Source organism: Dunckerocampus dactyliophorus, chromosome 5 (assembly GCF_027744805.1).
Source record: "Dunckerocampus dactyliophorus isolate RoL2022-P2 chromosome 5, RoL_Ddac_1.1, whole genome shotgun sequence".
In the NCBI taxonomy this organism is placed as follows: Eukaryota; Metazoa; Chordata; class Actinopteri; order Syngnathiformes; family Syngnathidae; genus Dunckerocampus; species Dunckerocampus dactyliophorus.
In genome coordinates this window covers 20,760,637-20,772,117 of record NC_072823.1, presented here as the reverse complement: position 1 = coordinate 20,772,117, position 11,481 = coordinate 20,760,637, and the positions used below count along the sequence as shown (strand labels likewise).

Here is an 11,481-nt window from a genome sequence, read left to right as displayed (position 1 = left end):
GGTTACATCATGATGAGAAGAGGAACTGGGCGATCTGTAATTTCAGGCACCGTTTGTGTAAATGTCCTCTTGGAGAAAATAAACATTACAACGACATAATTAATAGTAAATAAATATTTAAATAAATATTTATTCCAAATAAATATTTAAAGCAACATACACTCAGCAAGAACATAAACGCAACACTTTTGTTTTTGCTCCCAACTATCATGAGTTGAACTGAAAGATGTAAAACTTTTACTATGTACACAAAAGGGTATAGCCCATATGTTTGTTTATTTTATTTCTTAATTTACTGGCACTTTTTGTGGTCACTCGTGTAGAGTACAGTACTGTATTTTTTATTGTCAGATATTGTACAAACTATAGACAGAAAACTCCCAATATATTTTAAAAATATATCTACATTGAGGATGGATTTAGACTTTTTTTTTTATTTTTTTTTAGCAAAAGCAGAATTCATTACTGTATATTACTGACTTTGGACTGGCTGAAATATCCCTTTAAGGCCTATTTTCTAGCGTTACCTGGGCTTTTTAGGTTGAACTACCATAAGTGGCGTCGTTAGCCATAATTAAAATATTGTATTTCCCTGTCAATAAACTCACCTTAAAATAGTTTGAATGAGATGCAACAAACAGGATACAAATAGGCCCCGTTTTAAAATGATCTCACAAATGATCTTCTGTTAATGAACAAAAGCCATATTTCATATTGTCAGTGTCTTTCAAGCTTGACAAACTGACACTTAAGGAAAATTGCACTTTTTTGGGAGTTTTGCCCATCATCCACAATCTTTATGTGAGACATGAACACATATGTATGTCTTTTTATTTTCTGTGCATTCTAAAGATATAAAAACAGATAAAAATGACTGCATGTAATGGGACATAGAGGCTGCTATTAAAACACCTCTGAAAACCTCCAACAAGGTTTTATGGTTTTATATCCATGCTGTAACCATGTAGTAACAGGTACATTCATGGTAACATGGAATACTTACAGTATCTTGGTCCTTTTAAGAATCACCAGAACTTGCTTCCTGGGCGCATTGATTTCAAGATTCAAGAGTTTTATTGTCATAGGCACAGTAAAACAGGTAGTTATACTACGCAATTCAATTCTTATTCTGGTCATTCTCTCTAAAAAAAAAGGAAAAAGAAAACACAAGAAAATGAATAAGAACAGAAGAAACATTAATACCAATAAATTAAAAACAACAATAATATGTTCAGTGTTATGAGTGTGTGTGTGTGTTACGTGCGGCGTGTGTGAGTGTTTTGTTGAGAAGCCTGATGGCCTGTGGGTAAAAGCTGTTTGCCAGCCTTGTGGTCCTGGACTTCAAACTCCTGTAGCGTCTGCCTGACGGTAGGAGTGTGAATAATGAGTGTTGTGGATGTGTGCTGTCCTTGATGAGGTTGTTTGTTCTTCGTAGGACTCTAGTTTTATAAATGTCTTGCAGTGAGGGGAGGGCTGCCCCAACAATGTTCTGTGAGGTCTTGATCACCCGCTGGAGTGCACCTTGGTTAATATACATGTCACATTATATGTAAATGGAGCATTGTTAGTGTTTTTTGTAGTTATTTTCAGAAGGCTTTTTGGCGGAATAAGTGTTTTTATCTGTTTTTATATCTTTACAACGCTCAGAAAACAGAAAGACATGTGTTCATGTCTCACATAAGGATTGTGGATGATGGGCAAAATTCCAAAAAAAGTGCAGTTTTCCTTTAAGCTACCCACATTTACAGTATTTCCTCTGACTAATATATACAGTATATGCTGTGCCACACATGCTAGAGGGTAAGAGGAAGTTTCTTGCACATGGCCTTTCTTGCTTAAATTTGTAAGAAGTCCAGTTCTAGTTAGCGACTACAGCATGGCCTTGCAGTTAAACATTAACTGTATGCATGCGAAAGTCAAGTGTGTGATTGTGTTTTTGAAACAAAGACAAAAGAGTGGTCTTGATGCAATCTACTCATGATCAATATTATGACAGACTGTTTGTTGTCAAGTCATTGGTGGTGGTATTAAAGGTATTTTGTGTCTTCGGTCTGTCCATTTGAGCTTCAAATCCAGATTACTCTGAGCAAAGTGGTCACCAAAGATTTGGAGAAAAGGTGGACTGTGTATGTACATATTAGTGCAGTTTAAACACACTCACTTGGATTACAAAAAAAAATACAGAAGCAGAGCCAAATTGTACATAATCCTAATCTTCTGTGTGGATTTGTACCCAAACTGCATTTTTGGGGTGATTTGTTTGGTGTTTCGCTGACAATGGCAGCCTTTTTTAACAGTACACAACGCCGTGCCACTCGTGAATGCGAGGCCAAGGGACTCGCGCCCTGATTGGCCAGGACATGTCAGCTGACCGTGGTGCGCCAGTGGCAGCATCAACAACAGCAGCAGCAGGCGTGTAGGAGTCAGCTGTGTTGTTTGTTAAATTATGTCTGTTCCTTTAATGTGCCGCGACGTGTAATTGAATCGGAATAGGAAGTGAAGCTTCCCTGTCTTGCCTCGTTCAAAATGTCTTCGGCGGTACACGACGAAACCTCCAGTCAGCTTAATAAGTTTGAGAAACTATCATGGTGGCCCTCCAGTCGAGATTCAGGTCTGTAAACAAAACTGTTTGGACAGTAAGCGCTCAGAATCCGCACATCGGCGTTAAATTTAGCCTTTGTTAAGGCCTTCTACGTACAAACGATGTACTTTTATTGTACATTAACCTATCAGTGTTTTGTAGCGGACAGCCATGCGACACCATGCAGGCCAACGCTAGCTAATGTTGCTAGGAAAGCTAACAGCACTATTGTTGCTACTATTTACACTGCTGTACTATACACAGAGAGAATACATTCACTTTCAGTGCAGCTACACCATGCAAACCTGGGTTTTTTTCACTGTGGTTATTATTATTTTAAACAAATTAGCTGAGTCAATCAAACGGCATTATTTAAGGGCATTTGTTGATCGCGGGGGTGGGTGGTATTGATCCAAATATCTATATCATACACACCAGGGGGATACTCGAATGATGTTTTTTTTTCTATATTTATTTTCCCAAATACCAGTGCGTTTTTGTTGTGATGCTCCAATTCAATATATGGTATATAACATCAGAGAATAAGTTATTGGACACAGGAGGACTTTGAGGGCGAAAAGCCATGTTATTTGAATGAGGGCCAATTGTAGTTTTCGCATTTCTTTAGTTATTTTGCACTATTGACTATATTTTGCTGAAACAATTGTATGTAATACAAGGCAATATTTTTATTATGTTGTTGATATTTTTACATTGTCTTATGGTAATGGTTTAGTTTATTTTAAACTTGCATACAGAGTTACATTGAATTACATCTCAGACAGTTTTACAATTCAACATGTCTGAAAATGAGTAGGAAGAAGCAGAGCTTATTTATTCCTAGGTGCCAGTTTTTAATGACAACAGAGAAGGACCAGGATGTGTAATAATAGCAGGTGTATATTGTTTATGTATTGTTATACTGTTCACAAATAAGTGTGTTGATACAATTATCTTAAAACCTTTTGTGTTTTACTCTTGATTATAATCATGATCAACAAATGTAAAGGCAAAACTCACAAAATCAGTGAATGATCTTGAAAAATGGCCAAGTAAAAACGATTGGTACCAGTGATACTGGCCCTGTATTCATTTGTTATCTGATCAGTACGAACATTTGTAGTATTGTCCACCTCCATGTGATGTAATATTCTTTTTAGATGTGTAGATGCAAGTGTACCTAATATTTTGGTCAGTGAATGTACTTAAGCATGTCTCTCTTGCAGGTTTCAAAAAACGGGCACGCTGGCTCCAGGCGAGGCGCATCTTTTCTCAGGCGTCCCCCAACCTGCGCATTCCCAACAGGTTTCTAAGAGAAGGTAAGTGATTTTGCATGATGGGTGCATTAAAAAAACAAAGGAAAGGACACATTGTTCTCCCTTTCTCAGGACCCTGTGTGCCCTCAGCCCGCAGTGGACACCGCTGTGTGGCCGACAGCACCAACCTGTATGTGTTTGGTGGCTACAACCCGGACTTTGAGGAAGCAGGTGGGGCGGAAAATGAAGACTATCCACTCTTCAGGGAACTTTGGAGGTTTCATTTTGCTACAGCAACCTGGCACCGCGTTCAGACGGAGGGCTACATTCCTACTGAGCTCGCATCAATGTCGGGTAAAGTTGGCTTTGAAGATGGAGCATTTCCATCTTATCACACTAACAGTACACAAATAAATCTGATCCAATACAAGAATTACATCCAAATTTCTGTCTTTATAATAATAAAGCTCACTTTTGATTGACGCACAAATAGGTGTTCTAGCATCAGCGTTAAAAATAAATATTTTTTTATAACATTTTAAAACAATTTTTGTACACACTGCTGTTATCGCATGAGGGTGTTGGAGAAGTGCTGGAGCAGAGTCTTGAATGGACAGCTTATATCGGCCAAAACCTCACAAACAGACAAAACATGTTTTACTCACGCCCAACAATTCACAAACAAACTCAGTGTGGTTTGCAAATACAAAACATCATTCACAAACTAATGCGTCTTGTTTTGCAAATAAGAAATAAATACATCCTGCTTCCGAAACAAATACAGTGTGTTTTACATATACAGAGGAACATATTTCTACAATTACAAAAAATATCCTTCAAATACAAAAATAGAATAACCTTCAAGTACAAAAAAAATCCTTCAAGGACAAAAAAAAGATATAATTTGAACTATGAAAAACTGTCACATGACTTTTGGCACTAATTTTCCACCTTGCAGATCCACACACGAATGCTTTCAGATTTACACTGTGGTAAAGTGAAATATATTCAAACTTCCTGGACCAATAACTCCCAAGCGAGCATTTGTTGGACAGCAAACGATACCGCTTTCCAATTGTGGTAACACAGACAACGAGGTACAACCTATTCTTTTAATCAAAACGAGCAGTCTTCTGCAGGATGACTTAAATAGATCTCCATGAGGAGCTATCTGCGAGACCAGACCACAGGGAAGGTCTACAGATTTCTATACTGAAAAGAAACAATAGACAATCATTCAATAATGTCACATCTGTGGAGTGGAGTGTCATCAAACTCACCTCACACATTAATTACGTCCTCCTGCTTGTACTACAGCAATTAGTTTGGAAAAATGGGCTTTTATATACTGTATATTAATTAATTTTAAAATCATTGAAAGACAATAATAAAGTATAAAAGAACATTGTCCCAAACTAATTGCTGTAGTAAAACCAGGATTATGCAATTGTGTGATTTTTGCAGTACCTCAAACTGCACTTTAATGTCTTTTCATTAAAAGAACTGTTTGCAACTGGCTTAACAAAAAGGCTCCAAGCAGCCACGTAACCATTGCAAACAGTCCCTTTATAATTAAAAATAGGGATGTCTCGATCCGATCTTCAGGATCGGGATCGGCTACCAATCCGCTGTATTTTATCACGTTTGTAACTGTGAGCCACACTTCAACCCGGTAGGTGCAGGAATGTGCCTCAAAGCTGGTCGCTCCTTGACTCCCGCCACCCGTAAGAAGAAAAAAAGGCAACACCACCATGCAGACATGAATGTTAAATATGAAGCAGCTTTAGTTGCTGATACATACTGTATATGACCCCCTTCCGTCTCAGCTGTCTTCCATGGCAACAACCTGCTTGTGTTTGGCGGCACTGGGATTCCATTCGGTGAAAACAACGGCAACGACGTCCACGTTTGCAATGTTCAGTACAAACAATGGAACCTACTCCCCTGCCGAGGGACGAAGCCCAACAAGATCTACGGCCAGGTAGCTAAGCTGATCTCTCTTAAGTGTTGTTCTTAGTAGATGGCTACAAACTTGGCCACTCTTGTCGCTGTGCAGGCGATGGTCATCCTAAATGGCTACCTGTACGTTTTCGGAGGGACAACAGGTTACCTTTACAGTACCGACCTGCACAGGCTGGACCTCACAACCAAAGAATGGATCCACCTCAAGCCGAACAATGCACCCACGGATCTCCCCGAGGAGAGGTCAGGCTGAAGAAATGTTAAAAAAAAAGTACTCATTGATATTTGCCTGAGCATGATGTCATCTCACAGGTACAGACATGAGCTGGCTCATGATGGAACAAGGATATACATTTTAGGAGGCGGGACTTCCTGGTCATCATATCGTTTGGACAAGGTAAGAGGATCCAGTTGTGATGTAATGCATGTTTCAAAACTTTACAAAGATTTTAAAGTCATCTACACAATACATTTTGGATGAGGTGCTTTAATGTTTTTGTACTGAATTAACTCAAGTTAGCAAAGTCTACACGGAGACAGTTAGAAAACATGTTTTTCGTACACTACGGAATTCCTTTTGTAGTGGCTGGAGCTGTTTATTTACTCAACTACAGACAGTACCAGGTATTATTGGTTAAAAAAATAGCATTCTATATTTTACTATTTTCCCACCTACAGTACTTAAAATTATATATTACTCTATAATATGTAAATTATATTATATTATATATTCCAGTTCAAGTTTATTAGCTTTTGCTCCATAGAATTCTATTTCTAATTAAAGCTTTACAGATGCCATGTCTGCTGTGAATACAGTCTGTGGTTCAGTTCTTTCTTTGATATTACCACTTTGTCTTTTTCAGATTCATGCGTACAACTTGGAGACTAACTACTGGGAGGAAATAGTCACCAAACCCCATGAAAAACTAGGTTTGTGCGGTACGCTTTACTTTAGTTTCTGATTGACAAGATTGTAATTATTATTACAAATATTGTTTTTTGTCGTCATGACAGGATATCCTGCTGCCCGCCGCTGCCACAGCTGTGTGCAGGTCCAAGATGGTGAGCGCTCTTGCAACTAGCAGTGTGACATGTTTGGAACTTCATGTTGCTGTCTTCTTCTGCCTTCCAGAGGTGTTTATATGTGGCGGCTATGACGGTCAGCTGATCATGCCCGACTTATGGAAGCTCAACCTTCGCACTTTCCAGTGGACCAAGCTGCCCACCATCATGCCAGAGCCCGCCTACTTCCACTGCGCCGCCGTGACGCCGGTTAGTAAATACAATATGGTTATACTGTTTTACTGTGCATAGAAGACATGCTATCTGCCTCTCTGACTATTTCCTCTTAGGCGGGGTGCATGTATGTCCATGGCGGCGTGGTCAACATGTCTGGCAATCGAAGGACGGGCTCGTTGTACAAAGTGTGGCTGGTGGTGCCCAGCCTGCTGGAACTGGCCTGGGAGAGACTGCTGAAGATGCTGCCTCATTTGGCACAGCTCTCCACGCTGCAGCTGCTCGCCATGGGACTGCCACACACACTCATTGAGCGACTCAAGTAGGTGGAGTTCACACCTCAGGGTGCTCAGTGATTGGTCAGCCTTGCATGGACTTGGGTTTGCGGTTCTGAAGATCGCCTTCAAGGATTACAGTCTAAACTTTTTTTCTTTTTTTTTTCCATTTTGTGAATGTGTTTTTGTTAGACATCTGTGTAGTATGTCACCCTCAGATGAGCCGTTTAACATTTTTTAATCTAAAAAAACAAACAAAGGCTGAGTGTGCCCGTACAGCCTTGTATAATACCATTTTTATGGCGTCACAACTCGTTTGCATTGAACAAACTGACTTCATGTTTAATGTTGCACTAACAAAAACAAAATATGAAGTCACTTAAGTCATGCAAAAAAAAATCCCTAAACAGTTGAAGTTTTTGGTGTATTGCATGCCATCACTGTGACTTTTCCAGTGCCTCCTTTTTACAGTTGTATTTTACACCATAAATTATAAAAGAATAGACATGTAGCTTCACACCAGTCCTTCATCTTTTTAATTGGTGCCTTTTTAAATGCTCTAAATCCACCCTGAACTGTGCGCATTGTCATGATTTACTTGGTGCTGGAAGCCAGTCAAAAGGTTTTCTTGAGTTGTTTTAATCACTGTGCTGCTGTTTTTACTTTGACATGACACTTTTGAGAGGTTTTTTTTCCCCCGTACCTAATTTTGTCACTTCATGCCTGAACGCCACAACGTGTACACATGATTTTATTATTTATATTTTTGTGCCACTGTACTTTATTTAAGCAGTAAAAAGGTACTGTTTGAAAAGCACACAGCATCTTGTGTAATTCAACATTTGTGTAACACCGAGACCATTTTCACATTGACACTTTACCGTGCTTGTTAATATGAAGCAACGTCTCCTTAAAGTATGTTCCGACCAGGCCTTGCTTGAGATAGATGATTATATTTGTGAAATGATCTCTCCTGCATGTCCGCATGTCGCTGTACTGTATGTGAATGTCTCCTCAAAGGCACATTTAATCATAATGTACATTTTTTAAATTCCTGTCTGTGCAATAAAACTCAGGCAGACATTTTTTCCAAATATTTGTATCAAGGAGTTGTATTTGTACACACAAACTATTTTCCTAAATATCACATACATAACCATCATGACACATTGGAGGTAGAAATACGTATTTTTTACAACACATTTGTGCAGATTCTAAAATAATGTTCACCTATTTCATTAAAATACAGTCCAAGACAAGATATTTGGCTATCTTATATTAAGCAGTACATGTAACAGTCATTTTATTTGAATGGGACCTACCTTCGTTCTAGGGATGCTCCGATCGATCGGCCACCAATCAGAATCGGCTGATTTCCATTTTTAAAAAATCATTTGATCGGCATATGCCGATAAATGCCACTATTGTAGCCCACAGCGATCCTGTCGTACAGTGTAGTGTCTTGCCCTAACTAACGTCTGGGGCAGCGTCATCCTCCCGCTTTCCTTCAAAACAAAAACAATCATGTCTGCCGTGTGGAACCTAACTGCCAGCACATGCCACGACAACTATCCAGCAGGGGTAGCACGTTCACAAGCTTTCATATGGCATTTAAAGAACAACACCTGACGCAGTATTGTGAGTTTTCGAGGCTCCCTGTGTGACCATCAAACGACATCTAATGCAGCCATGTGCAGGCTAAGCTAATTACCCGAAAAATTATGGAATTTATCGGACGAGATAACCAGCCTTTCTCAGCAGTGGAAGACACCGGGTTCACCGAGTGCTCTCTTACTTACCTGGAAGTCCTGCTAGAGCTTCACCAATGTACTCTCATATTCAAAAGCTGCTTAAAGAAGGTGTCTCATCCTCTGTATGTTTCATGGGTAATATATTTTCTCTTCAAAAAGTAAGTAAAATATGTTTGTCTAAATTAAGTTAAGGTGATTTTATGGGTCCTTTTTTCATATCATATAGCTAGTAGCAGGGTGCAGCCAGGAACTCTGGGTTCTATGAAAAACAAATCATGTCCCCCTCCCCTTTTTTGGCCTCCTGGCAGTCAAGGGACATTGGAATTGTCCTGACTTTTCCCCTTTTATACGGCACCCCTGACCGTAGCACTCCTCATAAATAAATAATACATCGGTATCGGAATCAGCAGCATACAGTCAAACCGGAGCATTGGTACTTTGTTCATATGTGTAACTTAAAATATCTTAATTCCCACAAGAACATGAAGGAAAAGTCCTGTTAGGATGAAGTTTTAAAACACTGAGCATAAAAAAAAGCTCTTTCAGCATATTTGTTTGTTTAAAGCAACAGCAAGGAATAAAATGCGCTTCTTTGGCTCCACAGCTCCCCCTACAGTAGTGTGAGTGTTATTTACTTTCAAGCCACAGTAATAATGTGTGCTAAATACTAAAACAAGTAGTCTTAAACACTGGCTGATCAATTGAGGGGGTATTCTGCGACGCAAGTTTAGTGGTTTAGCGAGCTGTGTTGAGTGGAAAGCCGGACTTGCGTGTTCAGCAAGGCAGCTAGCTCTCTTTTAAAGCAGCTGTATCGCCATGGTAACTTAGGCTAAGGTCATAGCCTTGTCGGGACCAGATTATGTCCAAGCTTTCACTTTAAAATCAGCCACTGTTTCACTGTTTAGCTCATTCGGAGATGGCGTCACCATTTATTTAGAACCTACGAGGTTCCCAAGGGGACATGGAAAAATATTTTTTAAAAAGAGTAATCCCTGATATTACCATCTGTAAGTGAGATAGATTTTCAGATGAGGGAATATGCTAGATATGCTCACGTGAGCACCAGAAATGAAATGCACTATGAAATATTAATTATTGTTAGCAGGTGTAAATGTCACAGGAGTCCTTGCATGAGTACTGAGCCTGTTAGTCTTCTTATATTACAATATTTGCTGGAGGAATAAACACTCTGTGGCAGCAATCAACTGCATTAAAACACTTTTTTTTTATTATAAAAAGGGAAGAAATTTAAAGTCGCCACGTCACGCGCACCACACCGCCATCTAGTGGTCACAACAATATACAGCAGATTTAGATATTTCATGAATTTATATTATAATTTATTATATAATTTATAATAAATTACGTACTCATTTTTTGTCAAATACACTGGCTGGGATATGAACACGTGCTTAGCACAAAGCCGAAAACCGGACTTGACAGAGTAAGTTGATGACCACCGTCGTCGGACCAATTAAGTCTGATTGCGGATGTTAGGTTTTGTCGAGCTGCATCTTTAACACAAAGCCTAAAGCCTGGGTTTGTGGAGCCACTTTCGCCATATACCCCCTCAGTGTGGCAAACTTCGTATACAAACACACCACGCACAGTCACGAAAAGTCACATGAGTGCAAATGCTAACACAACACGAGTGGTGTCCTGGTTCGTCCACGAAAAAAGAAGGTGATCTGGAGCGTCACTATGGTGATAAAAAAGATGCTGGTCTCCCCCCTTTTTAAGCCAGGCTAATGTAAGGTTGAATTATTACGTACCATTGTTTTCAATGATTTTGGCTGAACAGTCCCACAGTCAGCAGCCTGCCGGAGATGGAGCAAAGTAATAGAGAGCCAATAGGATCAGGTAGACGACTACCAGAGCTGTGCCTGCATGGAAAAAGACAGAATAGGAAAAATAGGCAATAAATATATAAAATAATAATATATAATATATATAATATATAATAATATATAATATTTTTATGATTTTTACATTTTTTTATTTGTAATTCAGCATTGGATACCCTGATTTTTGGTCAAAATATACATGTTTACATTTTTTCATCTCATTCACGCTAAGTCCGTAATTTATAATTATAAATACTGTATGTGATAATCCATCCCATCCATTTTCTATGCCGCTTATCCTCATTAGGGTCACGGGGGTATGCTGGAGCCTATCCCAGCTGACTTCAGGCAAGCAGCGGACTGGTCGCCAGTCAATCGCAGGGCACATATAGACAAACAACCATTCACACTCACATTCATACCTATGGACAATTTAGAGTCGCCAATTAACCTAACATGCATGTTTTTGGAATGTGGGAGGAAACCGGAGTACGTGGAGAAAACCCACGCACGCACGGGGGTGAAAATGCAAACTCCACACAGAGATGCCCAAGCTTCGAACCCAGGTCTTCCCGA

At 39.4% G+C, this 11,481-nt stretch overlaps 2 protein-coding genes across 7 annotated transcripts in view; one reads left to right on the top strand and one right to left on the bottom strand.

Annotated features, from left to right (window-relative positions):
* The first annotated feature begins 2,386 nt into the window (after positions 1-2,386).
* On the top strand, positions 2,387-8,453 carry LOC129181058 (kelch domain-containing protein 10-like). The gene is made up of 10 exons (XM_054775716.1): positions 2,387-2,611; positions 3,808-3,900; positions 3,970-4,191; positions 5,664-5,818; positions 5,894-6,042; positions 6,112-6,196; positions 6,663-6,729; positions 6,814-6,861; positions 6,932-7,071; positions 7,152-8,453. Exons 1-10 carry the CDS (start codon positions 2,527-2,529, stop codon positions 7,359-7,361), a joined length of 1,254 nt encoding a protein of 417 aa, XP_054631691.1. The 5' UTR covers positions 2,387-2,526; the 3' UTR covers positions 7,362-8,453.
* LOC129181056 (uncharacterized) overlaps positions 3,684-11,481 on the bottom strand; it is a 50,786-nt gene continuing 42,988 nt past the window's right edge. For 4 of the 6 annotated variants that reach the window (XM_054775714.1, XM_054775713.1, XM_054775710.1 and 1 more), the window contains 2 exons: positions 10,834-10,944; positions 3,684-8,815 (listed from right to left, as the gene is read on the bottom strand). In XM_054775714.1, coding sequence (XP_054631689.1) covers positions 10,871-10,944 — 74 coding nt within the window. In that variant the 3' untranslated portion in view covers positions 3,684-8,815; positions 10,834-10,870. Of the gene's footprint in view, positions 10,761-10,833; positions 10,945-11,481 lie in introns of all 6 variants that reach the window. The other 2 variants (XR_008570350.1, XM_054775711.1) reach the window with 2 other exon arrangements.